The sequence below is a fragment of the Desmodus rotundus genome, chromosome 11 (assembly GCF_022682495.2).
Source record: "Desmodus rotundus isolate HL8 chromosome 11, HLdesRot8A.1, whole genome shotgun sequence".
NCBI lineage: Eukaryota > Metazoa > Chordata > Mammalia > Chiroptera > Phyllostomidae > Desmodus > Desmodus rotundus.
The window spans coordinates 68,168,691-68,185,261 of record NC_071397.1 but is presented as its reverse complement, the minus strand read 5'-3'; the positions used below and the strand labels follow the sequence as shown (position 1 = coordinate 68,185,261).

General features: G+C 39.3%; 1 protein-coding gene and 1 non-coding gene across 2 annotated transcripts; both read right to left on the bottom strand.

The window, feature by feature from the left end:
- Window positions 1-3,109: 3,109 nt before the first annotated feature.
- Window positions 3,110-15,199, bottom strand: LOC112297250 (nephrocan). Its single transcript, XM_053913873.1, has 3 exons — window positions 15,011-15,199; window positions 5,773-6,674; window positions 3,110-3,587 (listed from the first exon to the last, which is right to left on the bottom strand). The coding sequence occupies exons 1-3, from the start codon at window positions 15,197-15,199 to the stop codon at window positions 3,140-3,142; spliced, it is 1,539 nt and encodes a 512-aa protein (XP_053769848.1). The 3' UTR covers window positions 3,110-3,139.
- Window positions 13,027-13,133, bottom strand: LOC112297462 (U6 spliceosomal RNA). The gene has a single exon (XR_002974034.1). It is a non-coding gene; the product is annotated as a U6 spliceosomal RNA (small nuclear RNA).
- Window positions 15,200-16,571: the final 1,372 nt, after the last annotated feature.

The following is a 16,571-nucleotide window of genomic DNA, read 5'->3' as shown; positions in this document are numbered from 1 at the left end:
GTACATATATAGACTTATATGTCTAATATTTCTAGAATTTGAAGAAAGTAAAGAAACTAAGCTGTGTACTGGCTTTTTAAGGAAAAGCAAATCACTTTCTTACAGAAACTTTTAGGTCATAAGCATTTTTATATAGGAATCCAAAGTCCTTGGGTGAATCATAGTGTTTGACAGCTTCGGTTTTTAATAAATCTGGAAATTCATTCCCTGGTTGTGTCTTCTCATACAGAGACTAGTTAATCTGAACTTCTTGAACTTCTTGTTCTGGGCTGTTGATCAGATTACATTTACTTCCACATAATGTTTAAAATTAGGAAAAAAGGTAAAATTATACATTCAACAATTTAGAACTCTATAAATTCTGATGAACTTTTTATGTAAATATTAATTATAATCTGTGATGTCATTTTAAATAGAATTGCCAAGATTCTTATTTAACTTTAACAATTGGAGATAATATTAAATCAGGTTAATTAATTAATTGATATGAGTTACATAGATAACTTCTAAGTAACATAGAATACTGAAACATAGGTTACTAAGATGTATATCTATATATCCATAGAGATAGACATATCTTATGTATACATATATAAATACACACATAATATACACACTAAAATATATCTTAGTGTATACACAGACTATATGTGCATAATGTATGCTTTATGTATGAAAGATTGACTGATTTGACTGTCTAAAGGTTAACATTTTCTGTAAGGCAAAACCATCATACACCAAGATAAAGGAAAAGGAAGGTCTGGGGGGAAATATTAGTAATACAGCTGACAAAATAGCGATAATCCCTCCTATACAAAGAAACCCTATAAATTGATGTTTAGAAAAGACAAAGAACTGCATTTTAAAAAATGACCAAAGGATATGAATAGGTCGAAAACAGAAGAGGAAATGCAAAGGATTAAAATATAGAGAAAACATGCTCAACCTCACTAGTAGTCAGGAAAGTGAGAAGCAAACAATGAGAGACTGTTTTTTCCCCCATCAGACTGGCAAAATCATAAAGACTGAGGGTAAATGCTGATGACCATTTTGAAACAGGCGTCTACAAACATGACTAATGAGTTTATTCCACATTTGGGGGAAGTGATCTGGTGGGATCAATAGTCTGGGTACATAGTCTTCACCATGTGGATCCCATCTTGGAACTGTATTACGTTTTCAAGTGAATAATTATCACGAGGGACTTCTCCTTTAACACATGGACATTTTTTTGTGTGTATTCAGACAGTATTATTTTCAGTGCATTTGTGATTCTTCTTTAAAAAGCGATGATGAACCATAAAGCAGAAGCGAGCACCGTGAGCCTGAAAGACAACGACCCGACACTGGGCAGGAGAGTGTGGGGGTGTGTTGTGGGGAGAGAGCAGGTGAGAAGAAGCCACTACACACTCAGTATTTTTCGGAAACCAAGATAGATTGGGATAAGAATACTGGAAGGGCAATTGTCAGCGACTATTTGGAAGTTGAATAATGACTATTAAATCCAATCCTTTACACTGCGTTCCTAGAAACAGTGCTTTGTGAAAACCTATAGAGAATATTAGAACAATATCTTGCTTTAGAGAGAAAAAGGGAGGGAAATCCATCGTACCAGCTCTTCCCTGTCAGAAACAGACACCGACTAGAATAAAGGCAGTCCGAGGGCTCAGGGGCGGTGCCGGTAATGTTCCTAAATCAACATGTTAAGGTGCTCCTCTACTATTACTAGTATGGCACCAGGTCCACATAGCTTATTGTCACAAAACTGTGCTTGGGGGCCCCTTTGCCATTCCTCGAGGTTTCAGACTGATAATCTGGCAAGAATCTAATTTTTAACATTCGCTAGACAATTATATGCTGGAAAAATACTGAGTTCCTGGTTGACGTGTAAAGATGGTAGTTATTTCAGGTGTGTCTATATCTATTTAAACAAAATTAGCTAAGAGCAAACTATTAATTAACTAAATGATAAGTGATGTAAGTGAGCCATGACCCCTGGCAAAATAGAGCTTTTTAAAAAAATTCAGTTTCTCAGGGCCAGTGGAATCTATACAACCTATATAAAAGACGTGAGTTAAACATCAACAGACTCCCTTCCAGCCTTCCCTACCTTTCCCTCCACCACCGCCCTTTTATACTGAGGGAACCAGAATTTTGGGCTACAGCCTTGAAACCAGAGAGTCACTTGATGGAGAGACGGGCGACTCCTTCGGAGTAGGGAGATTTTTCTGAGCATCAGCATTGACGGTATCTTTCCCAGCTGAAACCAGGACATCCGTGAACCTCTTCCCTCTGGAGTAAGGGAGGAGCAGATGCAGCCGAGCAGAGATTTGAGAAGACTTGTGAGCTCCTTTGCAAAGAATTAGCAGAAAGCTGACTTCTTGCTTAAGTCAGTCACACTTGGTTTTTATTGCTTGCAACTGAAAGCCTGTAGTGTAGGTCTACATACCTATACATTTATACCAGCTTCACATACAAAATCATCCCTTTTAATTTGATAAAATGAACTGCTCCATTTGCAGGAAGTTGGCCAGATGGCAATTTTATTTGATGTTGTTATTTGTTTAGGTTTCAGTATAAAACACAAAGAAATTACTTTTAACATGGGAGGAATCTTATATCTTCCTTCCATTGTTCCTTTCTACTTTCCTCCCCCCACCTTATCTTAACACTCATTTCATTCTAATAAAGAAAAAGACTTACAAAAAAGAATCTTTCATATATCTAAATATGTAGTATATTTCTACTTACAACATTGAGCATTAAACCGTTTCTGGAGCACGGAGAATATTTAGGGCAGCAAAACTACTCTGCATGATCCCATAATGACGGACACCTGTCATTACGTATTTGTCAAAGCCCACAGAATGTACAACACTAAGCGCCAACCCTAATGTAAACTGTGGATTTTAGGAGACCATGATGTGTCGGTGCAGGCGCGTTGACTGTAATAAATGTGCCTCTCTGGTGGGGGCTGTTGTAAGGGGGGGGGCTGTGCCTGTGTGGGGAACAGGGCATGTGGGGGAGATCGCAGTACCTTCCTCTCAATTTTGTTGCAGACCTAAAAATGCTCTAAAAATGAAACCTATTTAAAAATAAGAAACAAAACCTTTTTCTAAACTGTAAACTAAGCCTACACTTAATCGATTTCATAATCATAATCATCATCATCTATGTTGATTCTGATGCTGGAGTGCTCCTCAGGTTTTGACTTCTTTTTGGCCTCTTTGCTTTTCTCGGTCAGGTGTAGGTGTTGCTCACATTGCCTCATGATCTTCTTGGAAGACATCCAGCTCTCCCCTTGTCTTTCAGCTGGGGCTGCGCATTGTCCTCCCCTCACGTCCGTTCCCTTGGCCTTCAGGACCTCCCTGGCTCTTAGGAGGCTGCAGGTGCAATTCCATGGATTTCCGTCCAGATACAGGTGCCGGAGGCGAGGCAGCCCCTCCAAGGCTTTGAAGTCTAGGGCAGAGATCTTGTTGTTCCTGAGGTTTAGAACCTGAAGCTGCTTTAGATCCTTGAGCTCCCTCTCGGCAATATCCTGGATGGCGTTGCCTTTTAGGTCCAGCCTGGCTAATGTCCCGGGGAGCCTGCAGAAGCACAGACACAGGATGGAGGGAAGGTCATGACCAATCTGTAAAGACACTCAGACTGAGCAACACCCGCCTTTTCTACAGTTCAGCCCCTTCTGAAGCTAGAAAAAAATATTTTTAAAAAGTAATTTTAAGTGCAAACCTCAGTCTTTGCCATTGGTCTTTAACCCTTCCTCATAAGCCTTATTTTATAACTCTCTGCTGTTTTTCTGGTTCCTCATCATAAAACCCCTCAATATTTTTCTTATCAAATGGAATCACATAAATAAATTGGTAAGAAAAAATACTAAGTTCCCAGTATTTTAGTTGGAAAGGGACATGAATCAATAATTTATAGAAGTAAAACAATGTCCCTTCCTTCACAGGATTGCTGTAAGAAACAATAAATGTATATAAATTCATTGCTGATTTTACCAGCAGTTATTAAGTGTCAGGTATGATTTTTCTATCAATTAGCATATTGAGGCAAATGGGGTGGATACTTTAATATATGTGTACCTAAAACCATAAACCCTTATTCTCGTGAAACGTAGAAGGAAGATGGTAGGCGGAAGAAGGAACGTGTGGAAATAGTTTGTGATAGAAGTAGGTTGCATGTGTTTACCGTTATTTATAGAAAACTGAATTTTAAAGTGTAACCGTGTATAAATAAGAAGCATACAAATAAAAAAGAGTGTGTGTTTTTAAAGCTTATAAATAAAAAATTTTTAATTTAAATATAAGGAAGGGATCTTATCGTGGTTTTAATTCTTCTTGGGGGGAAAACCACAGAGAAACTTTTCTGAGTCATTCCCACTTCAATTCAAAGAAAAGGCAAGGAGTGAGGGTGCGGTGGTGATGGAGAATTTAAAGATCACTCTCTACAAGAACTTGCTCTCATAGCTGGCCAAGTTCTGTGACAGAGCAGACAGTTATGTTGCTTAATTTAAGCTTCAGGAAAAGTATATTCCCATTTCAGGTTACTTGCCCCACTGTCCTTGCCCACGAGTTCTCAACCCGGGCTGCACATTAAATGCGTCTGCGGAACTGTTTAAAAACACCAATGTCTGGGTCCCAACCCTGAATATCTGATTTAATTGATTTGAAGTGAGGTCTGAACATCAATATATATTTTAAAGTATGGATGGATTTCAGTTGGAAAAATCACTTTTTGAGGCTTTGTTTTGGGTATGGTTACCACAGTGTATCATAAGAAAAAGCAATTTTTTAACTAGAAAAAATTAACTTTTGCACATAACAAAGATAGTTTTTCCTTTTGTCATTGGTAAGAAAAATTATTGTAACTAACAATGAAAATAAGTAAATAGAGTGTCATGGGATTCTATAGAGGCCAGAAGCTGTTATATTATGAGAAATTTGATAATAATAAAAGCAGGGCAAGAAGCTTTTTTTCTATAAAGTGCTAAAAAGAAAAAGAATCCACTGGGAGGCACATATAATAAACATCATAATATCATTTTATAGAAAATAATAGTACTGTATTCTTCTACTGTTTTTTTAGCTATCTACTTTAAAATGTAGATGGGGAGGGGATAGTGGGGAGAAGGGTATACAGGAGCTACTATAAAGGACACATGGACAAAATCAAGGGGGAGGGTGGAGGTGGGGGAGGGAGGTGGGTTTGGCTGGGGTGGGGTGGAGGGATGGGGAGAAAATGCAGACAACTGTAACTGAATAACAATATAAATAAATAAATTACACACACACACAAAACAAATAGAGTAATTAATGTAAACATGTACATTAATTATAAATTACGACTGGTTTAGTGAAACATGTACAGTGGGTTGGGTACACAGGGAGAAATATTTGGAAACCGACATTAAATGTTAGAGTATGAAGGTGTACGTGTATGTGAGGTGGGGGGAGAGAGAGAGAGAGAGAGAGAGAGAGAGAGAGAGGAGAGATTGAAGACACGACCAGAACCAGAGCGCAAGGAAAACACAAATGGGCTCAAACACTCACAGACAGACACATAGGCAAAGTAAGTTAGTGCAGTATTCAGCCTGCGGCCTGGAGATGCCAAACCCTTGTTTAAAACTTCTCCCCCTAAACCCTTGGATGGCCTTAGTCAGGTCAGTTATGTTTGCTCTAACCAGAGTTCTCGCCTGTATGTGGTGCTAACTGCCCCAGTCCTTCCGGAACTTTTATAGTAGAATCATAAATCGTAACGCTCCCTTACCTTAGTGGTATGGACAGCAGCAGGTTCTGCTCCAGCGCCAGGTTGGAGAGCTGGGAGCACCTCTGCAGGGCTCCGGCTTCGAACAAGCTGACAAAGTTATTGTCCAGAAACAAATGTTTCAAGTCTCGGAGGTCCTGGAAGTCTTGCACTGTAACTCTCTGAATCAGATTATTACTAATATCAAGCTTTTGTAGCCTTGCTGGTAGTCTGAGGGGCAACATTTGGAGCTGGTTTTGGGACAGTTCGAGAGTGGTTAAATTGGCAAGGAGCTGTGCCCCTTCGATGGAAGAGAGTGAGTTTTCTGACAGGTAAAGATGCGATAGGTTCTCCAAGTGTTTCATATCTCGAAACCTTACCACTTTGAGCTGGTTTCTCTCCATCTTTAAAGAGAGCAAGGATCTGGGCAGATTAATGGGAATTTTAGTCAGAAAGTTACCACTGAAACTGAGGAACTGCAAAGACTGAAGAGAAGTAAAGAAGCTAGCTGGTATAAAATGTAGTTTATTATTCTCCATACTCATACGTTTCAGGTGGGGCAGTGCCAGTGGTCCAGCTACAGACTCGATATTGTTGCCATCCAACATCAAACTTTGCAGACTGCCAAGGGAGGAGAGCATGCTGGGAGAGAGAGAAGAGATCAGGTTGTTTTTAAGTTCAAGGGTTTTTAATTTCTCCAGTCCTTCAAAATCAGATCCGTGTAGGACATAGATTGAATTATCATTTAGTTTTAACACTTCAAGACTGGCTGGGAGAGCCCCGGGGACTCGTCTGAGCTTATTCTTCCAGAGTTCCAAGGTCTTCAAGGTACTCAGAGTTTTGAAAGTATCATTTTCTACCGATTCTGTTCCACTGGCCAGAAGAATAAAATCTTCTAGAGCCAACTTCTTGGTGAAGTTAGATAGCTACAAAAACAAACAAACAAACAAACAAAAAATAGCAGGGGCAGGTAGGGGAGACAAAAACAGTAAACTAAGATTATTGTAAGGAAAAAAAAACATGTATTAGCTTTCAATTCTGATGCTTCGAATTTCCTTTCAGGACCTATTTTAAATTATCTCTTGGAAAGGGATGGAAACTCGGGGCCTGACTATTTTTATTTATGATTGCTAATACTGCAAGGCATCAAAAGTATCTCATGCACTTTCACACAGTTGTTAGAATGCAGGACTGGCCAACTTTCGCCGTACGTTCCCTGACCCAGCAGGTTTACTTCAAGGCAGAAGTCCTTACACATTAACGATTTATGGGATACGATGTTCTTTGTTGCATCATCTTATAATAGCCAAAAATAAAAACAATCTTTCACCAAACTATTCACTCTAGGGTGTGAGATTACATGGGATCTTCACTAACTATTTGCATCTTGCATTGTTTGGATTTTTGAAATTATAAATTACCTCTGATTTTTTTAAAGCATTCCAAGTAAGAGTTTTAAATGTCCTAAATATTATCAACAAGGGGATGGGCCTATCAAAGAAATGTTTTCAACTGTATTATATTTGGGAAACCAGCTTCCCGCTCTCTGCCCCCATTGCCCCCAGTTTGCACTCCCAGTTTGCACTCCACCGACAAATAAGGTCCATGAAGAAACACACAGGACACGTGTGTCTCCATCTCTGTAGAGCAAGAAGTACACTGTGTGCGTGTCCCAGACCTAACGCTACTCCTGTCCTATTGTAGGAAGTACAAACTCTGATGTACTTTGTCCACGATTTGCATATTCAAGTACTTCTTTCTCTCTACAAGTCCACCAACTTCCTACCTTGCCATCTATCTTTTCTGTGGGATTATGGAATCCTCGGTATTTGGTTCTCTGAGTAAGGTCAGGTTTAGGTAGAAAGAATTGTTCCAGGTTTTCTTCCAGGAAGCTGTCCTGTAGACAGCTTGATGAATTTCACAAAATGTTCAGCCTGCTTTAGAATTCAGTTAAGATGGAACTTTCAATGCAAATTTTACATGACTGACTTACCTACAGTTTCTGAATGTTTGATTTCATTATGTAGTGGAGTCCTTTTATAATACCAATGCACAATTAATATCTTCAGAGTGGGTTCATTTTGCATCTCAGATCTATTATAGGTACTTAAATTCTGGGAGGACATGTGATGTGAATTATGTTCAAGCATTTCCTCATACGATATTCTATTAGAAGAATCTCATGTTAAAATTTCCATGAACAGATGTTTTTAATCTTAATAGTTTTCACAGCTGCCTTTGGTGTGAGGCAGCTAACATTTTGCTGCTAACATTTGATTTTTTTTTTTTTTACAGTTTAACTGGTTGTATTGAGTAGTCCTAATCTCAATAGTAATAGCAAATTTGTTCTTGTATTTGTTGAATATCTGCAAGTCTGAAGTGCTTTTTTTAATGTTACTATTAATTCTCCTAATAACCCTGCAAGTTTGCTATTATCAACGCTGGCTTTTATATGAGGAAACTAAAACGTTAGTGAGTAAAAGAGCTGAGAATTTCAACAAGCTCTGTGGGCTCCAAAGACCTGTCTTCCTCAGCTCACCATTTTCTAATGCATTTTCTGTTGCATCTGGTCTACACCTGTTTTCAGAAAACAACTCCTGTTGAGAAAGGACTCGTGTGTGGACAACGAGATCTGAACACAAACCATGGAGTTTTAGAGAAGCAGAAATCTTATAGATTATCTAGTCCAAATCTTCCATGTAAAAGATGAAGAATTCAGATAAATTCCCAGAAGTGGAATACCTGGATCATAAGGCAATTTCATTTTTAATTTTTTGAGGTGACTCCTTAGTGCTTTCCACAGTGGCTGCACCAGAAATCCAAAATACTAATTCAAAAGAACATAAGCACCCCTATGTTCATTACAGTTATTTACAATTGCCAATATATGGGAGCAGCCCAAGTGCTCATCAGTAGATAAGTGGATATAACAACTATGGGACATTTACACAATAGAATACTGCTCAGCCATAAAAAAGAAGAAAATTTTACCATTTGTGACAGTACGGATGGGCCTGGAGAACATTATGCTAACTGAAATAAGCTGGTCAGAGAAAGACAAATACCATATGATTTCACTCATATGTAGATCTAGTGAACACACTGGACTAACAGGCAAAACTGAGACAGGCTCATAGAGAGAGAGCAGGATGACAGCTATGGGCTGGGGTGGAGGGCTGTTAGGGAGTGGAGGGTTTGAGCAAAAAAGAAAAGGACTCATGTGTGGACAAGGGTATGGTGCTTGCAGGGGTGGGGGAGGGCTATAAGGGGGATAAATGGTAATGGGGAAACACAATAAAAATAAATTTAAAAAGAAATAAAGTTTATTTTACAAGAGAGAGAGAGAGGGAGAGAGATATGAGAAGAATTTCAGGCCAAAAAAAAATTAAGTGACCTTCCCCAAAGCATTCTTTAATCTGCTTTCCATTCTGAAGGACTCTTTTTGAAGCTTTTCTTTCATATAAAGTCAGAAATGACTAGACACAGATCTTCACTTCTTGGACTGTTGATCTCCCAAAAGACGAACTTGATGTTACTAGTACTTCCACTTCTGAGTGACCCCTGACCCTGAAACATTGCTGCCAGAGCAGCGAGGCATCGGGGCTGCAGTCTGTCAGTTTGTCTTGATTCCTCTTTGTAAGTATATGGCCAGGTTTAACCAGGTGATACAGTCCACGTCCTGAACCGAACCCAGTGGACAGTTGTGTTCTTTTATTAAGCATAAAGAACCTTTTTCTTTTTGTCAGAGTCAATGCATATTACTTTTGATTATGAATTAAGTGGCTACCATTATTTAACTATTTACTCTGTTTATCTTTGCAAAGCCCTATGTGTAAGCATGATCATTCTCTTCTCAGAGAGGGAAACGAAAGCTCAAGGAGGTGAAATAACCTGTTCAGGTATGTCTAGCTAGCAAGTGGAAAAGTTGGGCTTTCAAACCAAATTTATCTTACCCCAAGCAAATATAGCTTTAACCTTATCGCTATAACATGCATTTAGTTCAAGGATATACAGTTCTGGTGGCACAACCAGTGAGGCAGATACCCACTGATTTTCACCTTTTCAGTGGGTTTGCAGAGCTGACAAGGGGAAAGAAATAACTCTGCCGCACCTGTCCTCCCACTTCCCTGACCCAAGCACGGCTGTGCCAGGAGGTACGGAGAGAGGTGCCTTTGCCGTAGAGCGAAACGCGGCACTGCAGGTAGTTTCTCCAATGTTGCTTAGAAAGCAAGGCCTGTGTGGCTTGATGTTAACAATCAGGCACAGGAATCTTTGCTAAGTGTAATTCCTGCCATCCCAGTTTTACAGTTTAGTCATCTCAGTATACATGAAGAGAAAAGTTACAATAAAGTATGTGCAAAGTTTTAAAAAAATAAGCAAGGCAAGTAGAATGAAGTAGAGCAGAAAGGCACCTCCTGCTGGCTTCCCTGTAAAAGGCTTTGTCTCTGGTTTAAATTCTGGGCTGGCTTTGCTCCAAGCATTAGAGGGCCACGTGCCTTTCTTGGGCTTCTCATAGGCCCAGTGTACATGCAAAACTGCCACACGTCCACCTCCACCGTGTCTGCCTCAGACATGTGTGAACCAAGCCAGCAAGAAATTTTTGAAACAGTGCTGGAATTTGTTTTTTGATCATCAAAGCAACACTTGTTCCTTGTAGACTATTTAAAAATTCTAGAAAGTATGGGTAGAGTATAGAGATTTTCCGTAATTCCCTCACTCAGTGATAAACCCTATTTATGTATTTCTTACCCAGGAGGAATTTTAAGTAACGTCTTCCACAGAAGATGTAAAGTGCAATAATTTTCATCGACCGCCATCATAAAGACATTCCTATTTGGCCTCTAAATGTAAAAGCTAAAAATATAAAACTCTCGGAAGAAAATATGGGCATAAATTTTTGTGACCTGGGGTTTGGTAAAAGCTATTCTAGATATGACGCCAAAAGCAAAAGTGAACAAGAAAAAAAGTAGATAAACTGGACTTAATAAGAATTGGAATCTTTTGTGCTTCAAAGGACATCATCAAGAAAATGAAATAACAACCCACAGAATGGGTGAAATTTTTCACAAATACTGTATTTGATAGATGTATTTAGCATATATAAAGAACTGTTACAACTCAGTAGTAAAAAGACAAATAACCCAATTAAAAATGAGCAAAGGATTCATATAGGTACTTCTCCAAAAAATATTTACCAATGGCCAATAAGCACATGAAAAGATGCTCAACATCATTATCCATTAATCATATAAAGGTCAAAACATGACGAGATACTACCCGACACTCACTAGCATGGCTACAATCTAAAAAACAAACAAAAAAGAAAGGTAAAGAAAGGCAACAAATGTCAGCAAAGATGGGGAGAAACTGAAACTGTTCTACATTGCTGTGGGAAGGTGAAATGATGCAGTTTCTTAAAATGTTAAACATAGACTTACTGAATGATATTACCCAGAAATTTCATTCCTAGGTATAAACCCAAGAGAAATGAAAACATATGTCCACCCACAAACATGGACATGCATGTTCATAGCAGCATTAGATAATAGCTGAAAATAGGAAAGAACCCAAATGTCCATCAACTGATGAATGGCTAAACAAAAAGTGGTACATACAATATCGGTTATACATAAATATTATTCAGCCTTTAAAGGAAGGAAATTCCGACATATGCTACAACACAGATAAACCTCGAGGCCGTTATTTTAATCAGAGGTCTAGTAGGCAGCTGGACAAGTCTCAAACATGGAGGAAAGTTACGACAGAAACTCAGTTACGCGAACCATGACCACTCACACAAAGTGAAGTCATCTAAGGAGGGTGTGCATAGTAAGAAAAGGGATGGCTGAGGATTGAGGCTCCCTGGAAAGGCCACAGACTAAAGGGCAGTGGAGGAAAAGAAACCTGTAAAAATGGCAGAAAAAATATCAGGGAGAAATAACGGTGACTGAAAAGAGTAGAGTCATGGAAGGCAAGAAAATGAGAATTTCGAGAAATAGGAGTGAGCCAACGTCTGAGAGAGAACAGTTTCAGTAATGTGGAGTAGGAAGGAACCAATCAGAGGTGAACTGAAGGATAAGTAGAAGATGAAGAAGTGGGGACATAAGTACAGACTGCCCTGTCACAGTTCAGCAAATAAAGATAGTTGCAAGAGGAGACATGAAATGAAAAGGTTTTAATTTTTATTCTTATTGTAATGAAAGGAGCATATTTCTAGGCTGGGACAGGGAGCTAGTAAAGAAAGAGCAACCGAAGATATGGGAGTGGGGAGAGTGATGGAGCCAGCTTTGGGAGAGGTGGGAAAGATGGACTCGAGGGCAGGAGAGCGAGGTGGCTTTGACGGGGAGGGACACCTCCTCTCCAGAGGAAAGAGTTTGCAGAATTGGATGGTGACAAGTTAGTGTACGGTCAGCAGGAACTGAGGGAGATCAAGACAGCTGGCCTTCATTTTGTCATGATTTGTCAATAAAATGGGAGGTCAGAATGAGAGGTGAGAATGAGGAGGGCAGGGATTGAGAATCCAAAACCATACTGAAGTCTTGGAAGATGTTGAAGGAATATAGGGAGAAACAGACAGAGAATTGAAAGAATAGATGGATGACATTGAAGACCCAGATGAAGTTAGAGACCTTGAATACACACACACACACACACATGCAGAGAGGTTGAATGATCCCCTCCAGCAGCACTCAGGTGTTCAAGTACAGGAGAAACAAAGGAAAATGGTCATCCTAATTTAAGACTGAGGCTTTGCTGGATTGCTGTTGAAATAATTCATTGTGGGATGCAAAAAGGAAAGGGGTATTTAAAAAAGATAAGAAATATAGTAAACTGGTTATCTGAGAAACATGGGTAGATCTAGGGTTAGGATTCTCCATGAGGTGGAAAGGTAAGTGCAGGGTATGAGAGCTGAATGGAAAGGGGATAAGGGCCAGAGAGTGGGTATGGGAATTCAAGATTGCTGAGTAAAGTTTCGGGCGTAAACAGGATTGTGATATAACTAAGACAGCAGATGGCCGTGGTCAAGTAAAAATGCAGACAGATATTTTTTATGAGTTCAAGGAAGGGTGAAAGTAGGATATTGGACACTGAAGGCACCCAGCAGTGCAGGGCTGAAGGTGCTGAGGAAGACCAGACAGGAGGGAGGGGCCGGCAGCACAGTGTAGGACGCACAGCAGAACCCAGAGGTTTATAGCCTGATGGCGTGCACCCTCAAAGACGGAGGGATTGTTACGGGTGAGCAGATAAATAAAATCCTTCTTTTCTTTTTCTTTTTTTAAAAATATGGAATGTTTCATGAATTTGCGTGTCCCCCTTGTGCAGGCGCCACGCTAATCTGCTCTGTATCGTTCCAACTTTAGTATTTGTGCTGCCGAAGCGAGCACAAATCCCTCTTTTCTTGGGGGCAGGAACTTGACTTTTTCATCTTTTATTCCCAGTCTCAAACATGATTGAATTATATAAACAAGTAATAGAAATATTTTAAATTGTGATATATATGTCACACATGTGTGTGTGTTGTATATATACACTCGTGTATATATGTGTACACATGCATATAAATGCGTGATATGTGTGCATGTATTTATATGTGTATATATAATTTCTATTGCAACTAATCTGAAGATCCATTTTAAGGTATTTTTTCTTTGAATATAGGCATCCTGTTGTGTAATTCAAACCAATAAACTGAATATACATTGTATTCACCAAACACAAGTGAAATATGGTCATTCAAAACCTAAGTGTTTTCAACAGAATAAAGGGAAATATTATTGCTCAGAGCCTTTTATGTCCTTCACAAAACAATTCTGTGTTTCACCAACATTTCTCCTGGGAACTGCCCTTCCAAGAGACAGTTAATTGGGCTAAAGTCAGTGAAGCCGCAATATTGCTGTTCAATGAACTGAAACCAGTGACAAATGGATTGATTCAAAAGTTGAATTTGAGGAGAGGTATAATTTCATCTTATTGGCTTCAAAGCAGCAGTGGAGGATCATTACCAGGCCTAGTTGACCCTTTAGCTCTCTGCATCTCAAGTCCTCAGAACAAATATTTAAGCATCTGGCCCTTTAACCAGCTGTCTTGCTTGGATGCTGCGAGCTGACCAGGTCAGACCTGCTCTCTGGCGTTAGGCACCACTGGCTTAGCAGAGGAAAGTGCACAGATGACGACTGGGCAGTCGTGCTTAGTGAGGCTTGACATAAATACCACACAGGGTCTAAGCCCTCCGTGTTTCTGTGCGCCTACGTGAACATTTCTTAAGAAATGAAAGGAGGGGGTTCTATTTGAAGAGAAAGTATGTTCACCTGCTGACTCTGCCCCTGGTTCACAGAGAGGCCTTTCCTTGTCTTAGGATTTGGATTGTGGGGGAGGAGCAGTGAGCAGTAAAGGCACAGTCAGAGAGCCACAGAAGTTTCCATCTAGAAGGACCTGGGATCACCCATCTAATCTAGTATGCTCACTTCATAAAGGTAAAAAGTGAGGCCCAGAGACTTTTAACTGCCTGCTGAGACAGTTGTCTCTCTAGGGAGGGAGCCAATTTAGGGAGAGAATCCTGGTCTCTTGATCCCTTTCAAACACTAACGGCCAAAACCAAAGGTGACTTTGAATAGGTACACATCAAAGTAGCAGTCATAACTGAAAGCTCATAGAATGGGAATTGCAGAGACATGGCAAACCAAAAACGGGTGCAGGTTTCTCAAAGATGCTAATGATTGGTTGGATGTAAGGTTTGTAAGAATGATTCTCATATGCTGGGTTCACCTTGATAGTCTTATAATGCTCTTAGTATCGCCTGCTTTCTATAGCATAAAGAAAACTATGTTTCCCCCAAAAGGACTTACTCTTAATCCTGGGGATATAAAATGGCCATATGCTCCCAAATTCTTTTTGTTAAGAAAGAGCCAGTTCTGTACTTTTACAACAACATAATTAGAAAAAAATTTGAATAAAAACTAAAATAAAATATCACTAACTATCGATTCTGGGTTTAAAATTTTTTTTTTGACTGCTTCCCTGGAAATATCCAGAGGCATATGCCCATCTCAGTAGTACAGAGCAAGCTGGTAACTAGTGTAACTACCCAAACTTGATACGTTTTTACTCTTTTTGTTTGTTTGTTTTTAAGTGTTAACCTTCAAGTTTTGCATTTTAACTTTTAAGTTCTGATTATTTAAATTAAGTGAACAATCCCACACTCACCCTTTACCCTGCCGTACAAAATAAATTGCACCAACTTCAGTGTAAAAAGAGCAGTTACCTGAAGATGCTGAATTTTGCTGTGGCTGATGTACAGCTGCTTGGTGGTGGAGGGGATGCCTGACGGTGCCTCCGTCAGCCTGTAGCACTGCACCGACAGCACAGAGTCACAGCTGCATCTTGCGGGACAGTTGGGATCCAAGCCATCGCTAAAAGAGAGCAAAACAAGGAGTGCATAAAGCAGATGCATCTTCCAAAACAGGGCCTCTTGGAAAGCAGGCGAGTGTTTAGGTGATGCCTCGCTCTTTATACCATGAAATCTGATGATAGAATCTCATGAATGTGTACTCTGTCAATGTAGGGAGACAGGAAAGAAAAATTTTCAATTTGCCTGGGTTAAAATGTTAGCGACCATTACAAAGAGGAAGGGGTTTAAACATTGATAAGCTGCCTTAATATTTGTAGGTGAGCAAAACCTTATGTTATTTATGGCTTGGAAGGCTAATCTGCAAACACCTCTATTATCTGTAGTTTCCTTGTTTTGTTAAATGTGACATGAGGGAATTAGTGGGAAAAGACAAAGGGCTGTTTTATAGGGGGTTATAAAACCTTTGAATTTTCTGTGACCCTATATTAAAACCATTTTTGCAGGACTGCAACAGGCAGGTGTTTGCTTCTCACATTAACTAGGATGGGAAAATTGGCAGGTTTCGGTTTGATATTGTTCCGGTAACATTTTATTGCTAGGTGAAACAATGGGGTGCAATGGAGAGATGTTTGGAGCTACAGATAACATGTTCAGTATATCCACCTCTGGATCCGCTTGATTTCCAAATATTGTATTTGGAAAATATTCTGTTAATCAAAACCATTGTTGACGCAAATGAAAATTAAACATCAAAATGGGTCTTCATCTATTTTTAATAATAAAAGAAAATGCCTCTCGTTTCTTCAGAGGAACTTGTTGGTTGTAAAGTCAGACAGGAGAGGGAGAACTTCCCTGCTCCTGGGCACTCCTTTGTGGTGGCTTTCTGTCTTGCCTTAGTTGTCCCTGCTACGGGATTTAAAAGCATTTTAAGCAAAAGATAATATAGAAAAGCTCTGTCCTCCCAAGTAGAAGACCTAAGACTCCCCATGCTGATCGACCACAGGAGCTTGCTCTAAAGGAGTCCTTTCTAATATGTAAAAGCTCTCTGACCTCCTCTTCAACCCTTACCTCTCTTTGCTACGTTTTCATTTTGAAGCCAAAAGTTTCTTTAATGTAATATCCAGTTTATTCTATTTCCGGAGTAGGGATTTTTGTCTGGTTTTCCCAAAAGACTTTTTTGGTTTTCTCTTCTGATTGCTTTCCCTCTGGCTTATTTTCTTTTACTATCAGAGATAAGGAGTGATAAGAGATTTCTTTTCTGTGAATATTCTGATTTTCGACAAACTTTATTATTTATTTCTCTTGCCTAGTAATAAAATTATCTTTTTAATTTTTAGAATTTTCAAATCGCAAAGTAATGCTCAATTAAAAGAAATCTGGAAGAATGACGAGGGGAAAAAATCCAAAATCAAACATTTTCCCAGTTTCTTTTCTCTGCCTAGTCTTTGAAACAACAAAGAGAAATACTTATTGA